General features: G+C 42.8%; 1 protein-coding gene across 3 annotated transcripts in view; it reads right to left on the reverse strand.

The window, feature by feature from the left end:
• The window catches only part of ARHGAP45 (Rho GTPase activating protein 45), a 172,879-nt gene that overhangs the window by 68,658 nt on the left and 91,590 nt on the right, over window positions 1-12,631 (reverse strand). Inside the window, exon 1 of one of the 3 annotated variants that reach the window (XM_077476063.1) lies at window positions 6,053-6,374. The exons of the other annotated variants lie outside the window; for them this stretch is intronic. Coding sequence (XP_077332189.1) covers window positions 6,053-6,128 — 76 coding nt within the window. The 5' untranslated portion in view covers window positions 6,129-6,374. Of the gene's footprint in view, window positions 1-6,052; window positions 6,375-12,631 lie in introns of those variants that run through there. 3 annotated transcript variants of the gene reach the window in all.

Below are 12,631 nucleotides of genomic sequence, written 5' to 3' on the forward strand. Positions count from 1 at the left end.
AGGGGGTGGGGTCACCCATTTATGTCATCGGGTGGCCCTGCCCTTGGCTATATAAAAGCTGTCACCGCAAAAAGGCTGCAGTCAGTGGGACGCCTCCCATGGAGCGAGAGAGCGCCTGTTTTTTTTTTTCTCGTGACTCTCGGCGCTGTGATTGAAGATGGATGGACATTGCAGGACACCTTTTTTTTTTATAAAGTGCCCTGTGATGTCCATCCATCTTCAATCACAGCGCCGAGAGTCCCGAGAAGAAAAAAAAAAAAAAAAACACAACAACAGGCGCACTCTCGCTTCCCCCCCCCCCCTTTTCCTGCAGCTCAGATAAGGGTCTGGTATGGGTTTTGGGGGTACCACTTCAATACACTGTTATATAAACTACACTGCCTGCTTTGACTGAATATAGAGTCTACACTGAAAGCAGAAATTATATATATATTAATAATAAATACACTGCCACTAACTAACCTGCCTGCCTAATCTAGCTATGCAAGCAGCCTCAGTGTGGGGTGTGGACTTAGTCCCCCTGAACCATGATTGGCCAAAGGCACCCTGCACTGTGATTGGCCAAAGAATGCAGGTCAGGTGCATGCTTTGGCAAATCATCATACAGCAATGCACTGCATTATGGGGCGTTCTGTGGCGCTCAAATTTCCAGTGAACGCCCCATATGCTTGGTTCGTTTTATAACAAACCAAAACCCGATGTTCGAGTCATACTTACGTTCAACTCGAACTGCTGGTCAATCCCTAGTATTCAATCAGAAAGGCCCTTGCACTTCATAGTTGATGGTAAATCTAAAGGAGATTGTATAGGGTATGGTGAGCTTTACTGCAGCTCTGCTCCACATATGTGATCTGTGATAGTGCAGCTCCTGCAAACTCTGCCAAATGAACAATATATGCAGAAGAAGGTAAAAAAAAAAAAAAAAAAAAAAAAAAGAAGGAGGAAGAAACTGGCTGTGTATATAGTGAGAACAGTGCTCACTGGCATTGCCTGCATTGGAAAATCATGAAACTGCAGAGGTGGGTGGGGGCAGGTGCAAGATGTGTTTTAATGAGGTCAGCTACTGATGTACTTCCTTCTAATGCCGCGTACACACAAGCAGAATGTCCGACAGAAAAAGTCAGACGGAAGCTTTTCATCGTATATTCCGATCGTGTATATGCCGCATCTGACTTTTTTTTTTAAACAAAAATTCTGACGGACCTAGAAATAGAACATGTTCTAAATATTTCCAACAGAACCAATTCCTATCGGGAAAACCGTTAGTCTCTGCTACTGTTCCAGCGGACCAAAAACGACACATGCTCTGAAGCAAGTACGAGATGGGAGGCTACTGGCTATTGAACTTACTTTTTCTAGTCCCGTCGTACATGTTGTACGTCACTGTGTTTTTAACGATCGGACTTTGGTGTGATCGTGTGTATGCAAGATAGTTTAAGCAGAACTCAGTTGGAAAAACCTTCGGAGTTTATTCTGATGGGAAAACTGGTCATGTGTATGTGGCATAACGGTTTTCATGTTCTATGGCCCCTTTCACACAGGCTTTCCGATCAGGTCCACCTCTCAGTTTTTCAGGGGAACCTGATCGGACGCTTCATTCACACCTATGGGGCAGCGGATGTATGCGGTCACATGTCTGCTGACACCTGCTGCTTTCCGACCCAATCCTGTCCACCAAATCCAGACAGATGGTGGCCCTATTTTCCCATCCATCTGGCAGATCAAAGTGGATGAAAACAGACAGGCAGTCCATTTTCATACGATTTCCCTATAGAGGAGAGCGGGACTTTAACAAGTCTGTCTCAGCACAGTGAGTGTAGACAGACCTGTCACCCACCTGCTCAGCGGATCAATCCTCCATTGGGCAAGCGGAGTCCGCCAAAAACAGACAAGCCTGTGTGAAAGAAGCCATAGGGTCCATGCACACTTAAAAATTGCTGCTTCTACAGCAGTTTTGCGCTTTGCCTGTATAGAAGCAGCTCAATGTTATCCTATGTGCCTATGCACATTAGGACGATTAGAGGCAGAAAAAAAAAACTTCTGGGTTGCATTTTTTATTTTTAGCTTTCTGAAAAAAAAAGCTAAACTGTGTATAAAAATGCTCTATATGAGCGATTTTTCTGCTAAGGGTCTTTTTTTTTTTAAGCCTGCCCAGTGTGCATGGAGCCTAAGGACGAATAGCAGGAAGTACTGGAGACGTTATCTATAGGGGGGACATTGGAGGCTGAAGTACTACTCAGTAGATTGTAAGCTCTAAAGAGCAGGGCCCTCCGATTCCTCTTGTACCAAATTGTAATGTAACTGTAATGTCTGCCCTCATGTTGTAAAGCGCTGAGCAAACTGTTGGCGCTATATAAAACCTGTATAATAATACTCCTACTCTAGAATATAAAACAGATTTTTATTTTCTACGACAGACGTACATTAATGGAATATTGGTACATAGGGAAGCTGGAATTTAGAAATTAAAAAGGTTTACCTAACCTTTAATGCATCCCCCCATAATACTTCCTCACTCAATCCAGTACTGTGCCTGTAGGTAGCGGCTCTCTCCTTGCATTCACAGGACACCGAGAGCCATTGGCTCCTGCTGCTTTTAACCGCTTCCTGTCCGCTTCACACAGATATACTGTGGCAGAAGGGTACGTACAGGCAGAATCACGGACCTGTACATTGCCCTTTAAAAGAGGTGTGTTGCAGGCGTGCCCGCCGGGAGCTTCGTGAGCGCGATCACGGGTCCCATGGACTTAATGTCCACAGGGATACCCGTGATCGTCTCACGGAGAGGAAGGACGGGGAAATGCTAATCTAAACAAGCATTTCCCAATTCTGCCTAGGCAGAATGTCACTGATCACCACTCCCTGTAATCGGGAGCAGTGATCAGTGTTGTGTCACACACAGCCCCTCCTCCCACAATTAGAATCACTTCCTAGGACACACTTAACCCCTACAGCCCCACCTAGTGATTAACCCCTTCACTGACAGTCACATTTACACAGTAATCAATGCATTTTTAATTACACTGATTGCTGTATAAATGTGAATGGTCCCAAAATCACGCCAAAAGTGTCCAATCTGTCCACTGTAATGTCGCAGTCATAATAAAAAATCGCTGATCGCTGCCATTACTAATTAAAAAAAAAAAATTAATAAAAATGCCATAAAACTATACCCTATTTAGTAAACACTATAACTTTTGTGCAAACCAATAAACGCTTATTGCGATTTTTTTTTTACCAAAAATATGTCGAAGAATACGTATCAGCCTAAACTGAGGAAAAAAAATGTTTTTTATATATTTTTTAGGGATATTTATTATAGCAAAAAGTAAAAAATAATGCATTTTTTTCAAAATCCTCACAATTTTTTTGTTTATAATGCAAAAAATAAAAACCGCAATAAGGTAATCAAATACCACCAAAAGAAAGCTTGATTTGTGGGGGGGGGGGGGGGAATAAAAAAAAAAATTTAAAAAGACGACGTCAATTTTGTTTGGGAGCCACGTTGCACAACCGCACAATTGTCAGTTAAAGCGGCGCAGTGCCAAATCGCAAAAAATGCTCTGGTCTTTGGCCAGCCAAATGGTCCGGGGCTTAAGTGGTTACTCAAGTCCTGTAAGCAGAGAGCGGGGGCAGGGCCGAAACTGCATTGCATGTGTATGTTTATGAATGTATACAGCCTGGCTTGGGAGCGAACCCGTGTGTCTGCCCCCATAGCAAGTGGCTTGCTATGGGGATTAGACAAAGAGAAGAAGAAGCAGAGAACGCCAGTAGGGGGGGGGGGGGCTCAGAAGAGGAGAAACGAGGCTGCTCTGTGCAAACCCATTGCACAAAGCTGGTAAGTATAATATGTTTTTATTTTAGGTAAAATAAGGAATCAAAGAAAAGATCTTCCAGTACACATTTGGACTAGGTATCGCCATGGCCCAGCACACATCTCCATGATATGGCTTGCAATCGTCTTCAGTGCACACACAGTGAATGGGTTTCTCCCTTATCTACAGGGAAAAGGTATAATCTCTAATTGGTCACAGGAAGTTCCAAGGTGTGGGAAAATCTCTTAGAGGATTAATGAGTACTTCCAGTGCTTGCACATGTTAGTTTTAGCCCGGGAGATAACACATGCACTCCCAGACTCCCACCAGCAATGTGTGAATCAATTACATTCCTTGTATAGATGAACAGAGCAGCCAAGCTTGTCACACATATTGCAATCTGATCTGACAACCATTCCACATTCTCATTTAAATTTGCCAACTACTATGTAGTATGAAGGCTTATCCCAACAATCTGTTCAAGTGATATAATTGTTGATAAATCTAACCATACACATAGCAATTAGCGATTTATCTAGATACAAGCGTTCCCAAACAAGCAAATGGCCATCTAGTACAACACTGAGCCTAGGTTCACACTGAGGCGGTGTGGGATTTGCAGCGATACCTGTACGTTTCCCACTGCGCATCACAATAGCACTCCATTCATGAGAAGGTGTCAGTGTTTACGACACCCCAAAAACGGTTTGCAAAACGGAGTGCAATTGGCAGAATCGGATCACACGAGTGTGAACACCCATGCGATCCGATTCCAGTGAGGCATAAAAAAAAAAAAAGGTGCATGTACCTTTTTCATGCAGATGTGGTGCAGTTTGAGTCAAAAAAATAAAAATAAATAATCGCTCTGCAAAGAATCACATGTGATTTGAACTGGAATGCAGTTCCATTCCTGTCCAGATCACAAGAGGTTCTCCGCATCAGTGTGAACCTAGGCTCAATGATGCAACAAACAATATAGGTTTGCACTTTTGCTCAAATACCATTTAGCAGTTATAAATCAAAACGATATGTTAAAAGCAACCATTTAATCAATATGTATTATGATCGGTTCTCTGACAGACAATATTATAATAAAGGATTTATATTAGCACCAGCATATAAAAAGGGAGACAGTACGGCAACAATACAAGTGGTTAGGAGGACCTGGCTCCTGCGCGCTTACAATCTCATTGATTAGAGGTGATCGCCAACATTCTGAAAAACTGAGAGGTGGACCTGATCGGAAAGCCTGTGTGAAAGGGGCCATAGAACATGAAAACCGTTATGCCTCGTACACACGACCGGTTTTCCCATCGGAGTGCGGTTAGGACCTGGCTCCTGCGAGCTTACAATCTCATTGATTAGGAGGTGATCGCCAACATTCTGCATGGGAGGACGTGACTGCTGAATTCGATCAAGAGGTCACCAGACTGATCAAAAGGAGCTTCCCTAATTTTCGATTTTTAAATGAATTTGAACAGATGACTTGAATTAAATGATTGATTGAACATTTTGATACATGTGTGTCCACCATTAAAGAGATTTTTTTTAAGCATATTACAATGTGTATGGCCACAGTTGAAGGCTTCTCATATAAACTGCCGCTATGGTTTTTTTGTAATTTGCTTGTTAGCAAGATGCTGTCTCAGACTTTAGTTTTGGGCAGATACTGCATAGCTACTAAACCTTAAATAAATATTAGCAGTAGTCACACAACAGTGCTGCCTGATTACCGTAATTAGCGCTAATCACCAAGCCCCCTCCTATAGATCACAGGACCCTTGCTGATTCAGTACTTTTTATTAGCTCCTGACATAAATAAAATGTACAGGGCATTCACTGGGTGGTCGTTGAAGGACAGAGTATGTTTGCCTTAAATCCGAGCACATATTAAATTACACAGGTTCTGTGGCTGATTAAGGTGGTAATTAAACTCACTTGGTGCCTTATCTGCATTTAATTAGCCTCAGAACCTGTGTAATTCAAAAGTGTTTGGGTTTAAAGGGATGAGGTGGCAATTCTAACTGAGAGGGGTCTTTGAGGGAATCAATCTTCGAAAAAGAGCCATAATGAACAATGCAAACAAAAACTTAAAACGTTATTAGAATAAGACATTATAAATTAATTTGAGAACATTGCCGCCTCCTCACCAACAATGCACAAAATCGAGAACAGATCCTATATTAAACTATTGTACCTGCAGACTGCACAGCCCCATCCCAGCTTTACGCACTTACCTTCAAGAAGAAGTATAGTAGGGTCCCCATTGCTGGATTCCTGAAGTATAGAATGGATTTTGGAGCATAAGCACATCTCAGTACAGGGCAAGAGGAACTTTCCTACATAACTTCAGGGCACCACCTGCCCCTTAAACTTCAGATCTTCTGCCCAAACTTAAAAGGCAATCCTCCTGCCTTAACCTAAAACTAGATACAGATAAAATACTATCCAATATCCCAGGTTAAATTCAGTTTATTGACTGGGCTGTAGTACTGATTTGTTCTGGGACTCCACAAATATGTGTGAACAGATCCTTTCCTTGAATGAGCCAAACGAAATTCACTATGTCCTCTTTCAACCCTTCTAAATTGTTTCTCACTCTCCTTCACCTCCCCCCTCACCCTGGGGGCTGCAGTCTGATTTGGGAATGGAGGAGGAGAAACACTCGGGAAAGCTGTATAAATACAGGATACAATCTACTGAGGGTTAAAAAATTCCAAGGGGCTTATTAGGAGAAGTGTTCATAGTAGTGTAAAGCCACAGGCCACGAAGTGAGACCTACCAGAAGCTGAGTGAAAGTGACAATAAAAGACCCTACTTATACGGGGTCTCCAAGAAAGTGCAATCTGTTAAAGGATAATAGTTCTCTAAAATACGTGAATTCATTAATTAAGAAATAGAAGAGGAAGTTGGGACTTTAAATGAGGTCGATGGCGGATACGTCAAATTGTCATCCCTATTTTTTCCCTTAATTTGTTAAATAGATCTAGAGACACCAAACAACTTTACAAATATAACTTCTTTCCTCTTATTTTTTCAGAGCCAGGCCAGCGTAAATATTGTATGGTTTACATTTAGCCTCTGAGCAGCCTGAGGTCATTTTAGACTAGGACTGAAAACAAGAAAGACATCTGCTTCTTATTCTTGTTTGATTAAACGTCTTCGGGGCCAGCAGCCATCATTGATGATAAAAGATGCCTTCAATATTCTCACTGCAGCTACAGTGCTGACGCAGACAGGCTGCATACAGATACTCATTTAACGACTTACCTGTTTAATGACCACTTGGGCTTACGACCAGCTCCCCCCACCCTAACGACCCCGCTATACATCATTGTATTGTACAGTACGGTATTTTAGTTTTTATGCAAATGAAAACAATGTTCTTGAGCTGAAGTTTTGTGTTTAGACCTTTTTTTCACAATACTACAGTAGTTAAAGTGGTTGTAAACCCTTACAAACCACTTTGACCTACAGCTAACCCTAGATTAAGGCTTACCTGTAGGACCAAAAAATATCTCCTAAAACTATACGGTTTAGGAGATATTTACAAAAAGACAGCCACCGCTGTCTACGGTGCATGCGCCGTAGGCAGCGGCGCACAGGCGCACTGGGCAGGCTGCAGATCGGGGCGATATGCCGATCGTGTCGGCTCCCGTGCACATGACGTCATCGCGGCTCCGGCGAATCACAGCACCGGAGCAGCGAGACCCGGAAGTCGCTCCGGGATACATGGCAGCAGCGAAGAGGAAGACGGAGGACCACTTTGGGGGCTTCGTTTTCAGGTAAGTTATTCATAATGAGCTAGTATGCTATGCATACTAGCTCATTATGCCTTTGCCTTACAGGGTGTGTTTTTTTTTTTTTCTTTTTATATTGCCTTTACTTCCTCTTTAAGAATGCTTAAAATATTGATTTCTTGTGACTCCTCGTTTAACGACCAATTCATATAACAACCTGGTCGATGGAACGGAACCTGGTCGTTAAGTGAGGAGATCCTGTATATACAAATTAAATGTTTTAAGTGCATCTGTTTGTGATGTATTTATGTCTGTTAAATTACATACAAAATCAATTATTTGAATTGCTCACTAGATTTTTTTTTCACCAAAAATCTTTTTTTAAATGTATTTATTTATTACAGCTGCAACAATTTACACAGGGCTTTCACAGATTGTACATACACATTAGCCCATGCACTCAAGGAGCTTACAATCTAAAGCTGGCCATACGCTGACCGAAATTCCCTGCTTAATTTTGTGTGGCCATTAGGGATGAGCTCCGGCGTGTTTGCACACTCCACGTGCAGAGCCCGCCAGGAAGTCGGCGCAGTGCTGTGCTAATCACAGGCAGCGTGACATTGCCCGATCTTTACAGCATCGGGGCAACGTGTCACTGTCTGTCAGGGATGAGCTTTATGTACAGCGAACAATCTTCGGTGTTCGCTGCAAATTAGAAAGCCGCAGAACACCCTTTAAAAGTCTATGGGAGAAATCAAAAGTGCTAATTTTAAAGGCTTATATGCATAGTATTGTTCTGAAAAAGTGTTTGGTGACCTGGGTCCTGCCCCAGGGGACATGTATCAATGCAAACATTTTTTTTTAAAAGGGACGTTTTTTCGGGAGCAATGATTTTAATAATGCTTAAAGTGAAACAATAAAAGTGTAATATTCCTTTAAATTTCATACCTGGGGGGTGTCTATAGTATGCCTGTAAAATGGTGCATGTTTCCCGTGTTTAGAACAGTCTGACAGCAAAATGACATTTTCTAAAAGAAAAAAAAAAGTCATTTAAAACGACTAGCGGCTACAATGAATTATCGGTCCGCAATACACATAAAAGTTTATTGATAAAAACAGCATGGGGTTTTCCCCACAGGGGAACCCCGAACCAAAAAAAAATACATGGGGGTCCCCCTAAATTCCATACCAGGCCCTTCAGGTCTGGTATGGGTTTTAAGGGGAACCCCGCGCCAAAATGTTTAAAGAAAATGGCATAGGGTTGTTGGGGAGAAGGTCCTCATCCCCACAGCAGTCTTCAGCAGTGTGACGCTCCGCTTTCTTCTGGCAGTTCTTAAATAACGGAGGGCGGGGCCACCCAGTGACCTCCTCTGATGCACGGGGACTTCCCTATGGCTTTCCCCGTGTTGTCAGAGGGGGGCGGGGTCATTTATTATAGCAAAAAGTAAAAAATTTTGCTATTTTTTTTGTTTATAGCACATAAAACAAAAACTGCAGAGGTGATCAAATACCACCAAAAGAAAGCTCTATTTGTGGGGGAAAAAAGGACATCAATTTTGTTTGGGAGTCGTGTCGAATGACCGCGCAATTGTCAGTTAAAGAGTCACAGTGCCGAATCGCAAAAAGTGCTCTAGTCTTTGGCCAGTCATATGCTCCAGGGGCCGAATTGGATAAAGTGTGACTTGAGTGGTTGCAGACATAACATCCATGATGGTGGTACCCAGCAGCAGTCTCAGGGCTTTTGGATGTCTACACAGGGGTAGCTTTTACAAGTGAATTAGATGCATGCAGGGCCAGCCCTGCTATGGGTCCTGATGGGTCCATTGGACCCAGGCGGCGATTTGAGAGGGGCGGCAGAGGTGGCTTTTTAATTGGGCAGTCGCCTTGCCTCATGGCCGCCTAATTAAAGAGCGCCTCTGGGAATGAACAGCAGAGCTCCCTGCTCTACTGCACTGTCTGCTCTTTAATCTTGCATTCCCCACCCGTGAGTTTGGCTGTCTCCTCCAGGTCCTGCCCCATGCAGCGCCGCTCAGTCCCAGCCAGAGTCCCGCCCCCCTCAGTCGGCTGCATCCTGCTCGAAGTTTAAGCGCACAGGAGCTGCAGTGCAGGGGCCCAATGAGAGCCAGAGGACACCACAGACTTGTTTGCCAGGCCAGCCCCTCCTCCTCCTCCTGTCATATCTCGCCTCAGAGATATGCTGATCGTGAAATGCATTAAAGAGTAACTAAAGGCAAAACTTGTTTTGTAGTTTTGGATAAAGTGTAGAATGATTAGAACACTTCCTGTTTTGACTATGGGATAGGAAGTGAAGGGAAATCACACCTATCGGGCATAAATGGCAAAAAACTGACAGGGGTATAAACCTTCCTTACTTTACCCAAAATAAAAAAATAAAAAAATGTTTAACGTTAAAGTAGAAGTATAGGCAAAACTTTTTTCTTAATTTTGGATAGAGTAATAGAGGGTCATAACCCTTGTAAAATAATTTTTCGCTATCTGTGTCCCATTAGGGAGATTTCCCTTAACTTCCTGTCTCATAGCCAATCCAGGAAGTGAGAGGAAAGCCCTGTTAAAAATTAGCCATAAGAATTATACATTTGTGGAGATACATGCTTTATTTGACTACACAATGATCTTTCTTCAAGCAGATTTTATTATAAACATGCAGGCTTGTATGCAGTGGTGGGCAGGGCTAATCACAGCACAGGTAGCTTGCTACCAAATTATGCTTTAATATGAAAGGGACTTAAAGGATAGGAGGAGCTCCCCTCCCCAACCCCTTCCTCTTCTCAAGCCAACCAGTGAGTGCAGAGCGCAGTGTGCATGACTCACAGGAATGACATCATAAATGCCATTTAAAACAAAGAAAATGGGTTATTGGTTTTCAATATACAATTGGAAAAAAGGTACAGTATACAGTGCCTTGCAAAAGTATTCACCCCCCTTGGCATTTTTCATGTTTTGTTGCCTCACAACCTGGAATTAATATGGATTGTTTGAGGATTTGCATCATTTAATTTACAGAACATGCCTACAACTTTGAAGATTTATTTATTTATTGTGAAGCAAACAATAAATAGGACAAAATAACAGAAAAAGTCAATGTGCAGAACTGTTCACCTCCCTAAAGTTAATACTTTGTAGAGCCACCTTTTGCGGCTATCACAGCTCCAAGTCGCTTTGGATAAGTCTCTATAAGCTTGCCACATCTTACCCCTTGCATAACTGTTCCAGTGGGATGGTTTGCGCTTGTGAACAGCAATCTTTAAGTCTGACCACCGATTTTCTATTGGATTGAGGTCTGGGCTTTGACTAGGTCATTACAATACATTTACATGTTTCCCCTTAAACCACTCAAGTCTTGCTTTAGCGGGGTGTTTGGTGTCATTGTCCTGCTGGAAGATGAACCTCCGTCCTAGCCTCAAATCACACACAGAGTGGTACAGGTTTTGCTCAAGAATATCCCTGTATTTAGCACCATCCATCTTTCCCTCAACTCTGACCAGTTTCCCAGTCCTGACTGTTGAAAAACATGGTGATTATGATCTTTGGGAGAGGTGATGTGTTGGGTTTGCGCCAGACATAGCGTTTTATTTGATGGCCACAAAGTTACATTTTAGTCTCATCTGACTAGAGCACCTTCCTCCATACATTTTGGGAGTCTCCCGCATGCCTTTTCGCAAACTCAAAATGTGGCATTTTGTTTTTTGCTGAAAGTAATGGCATTCTTCTGGCCACTCTGCCATAAAGCCCAACTCTATGGAGCATACGGCTTATTGTCGTCCTATGTACAGATACTCCAGTCTCTGCTGTGGAACTCTGCAGCTCCTGCAGGGTTACCTTAGGTCTCTGTGCTGACTCTCTGATTAATGCTCTCCTTGCCCGGTCCATGAGTTTTGGTGTGTGGCCGTCTCTTGGCAAGTTTGCTGTTGTGCCATGTTCTTTCCATTTGGTGGTTATGATAGATTTGATGGTGCTCCTAGGGATCATCAAAGATTTGGATATTTTTTTTATAACCTAACCCTGACTTGTACTTCTCAACAACATTGTCCCTTATGTCGTGTACACACAAATGGACTTTTCATCTGAATAAACTCTGAAAGACTTTTTCGACTGACTTTTCGACAGAGTTCCGCTGAAACGGACTTGCCTACACACGGTCGCACCAAAGTCCGATTGTTTAACGAGATGACGAGACTAGAAAAAGGAAGTTCAATAGCCAGTAGCCAATAGCTGCCCTTGCGTCGTTGTTGGTCTGTCGGACCTGCATACAGATGAGCGGTTTTCTCGATGGGAACTGGTTCCGGCGGAAAGATTTGAAACGTTGAAATGTTCTATTGCTAAAGTCTGTCAGATTTTTAGAAAGAAAAGGTCCGTTGAAGCCCACACACGATCAAATTGTCCGACAGATTCGTTCCATCTGAACTTTGCTGTCGAAAAGTCTGGTCGTGTGTGTACACGGCATTACTTGTTTGGAGAGTTCCTTGGTCTTCATAGTAGTGGTTGGTTAGTGGTGCCTCTTGCTTAGGTGTTGCAGCCTCTGGGGCCTTTTAAAAAGGTATGTATATTTAATAGCAGATCATGTGACACTTAAGCCTCATACACACGATCGGACATTGTACAAACCTTCCCATGGACTTTTGTACAAAGGGTGTTGGCCGTAAGTTTGTATTGCATACACACGATCGGACTTTTTAGGCAACAAACACGAACATAGTGATGTTTCAAAATACTGACGACACTTCAAAAGAGGACGTTCAATTACTCCAGCGCCACCTTTGGTCAACTTCTGTATTGTTGTCTGATTTTTTGCATTGGTTCTGAGCATGCGTGTTTGTACTTTGTACAAAAGTTTGATGGTTTTCTGTACACACGATCGGACTTTGCTCCATCTGACTTATGTTGTCAAAAAGTTTGTCTATTCGCACCGCCAACAAAAGTCAGATGAAAACCGAAAAAGTTTGTCCGATGGAGCGTATACACGGTCAGATGTTGCTCCAAAACAGCTAATTTGCATGTTTGTTGTCAAAAAGTCTGATCGTGTGTACGGGCCTTTAGGTTGCACACATATGGACA

This window comes from Lithobates pipiens, unplaced genomic scaffold (assembly GCF_037356315.1).
Source record: "Lithobates pipiens isolate NorthernLeopardFrog02 unplaced genomic scaffold, aLitPip1_a1.2 Scaffold_13, whole genome shotgun sequence".
NCBI classification, from domain to species: domain Eukaryota; kingdom Metazoa; phylum Chordata; class Amphibia; order Anura; family Ranidae; genus Lithobates; species Lithobates pipiens.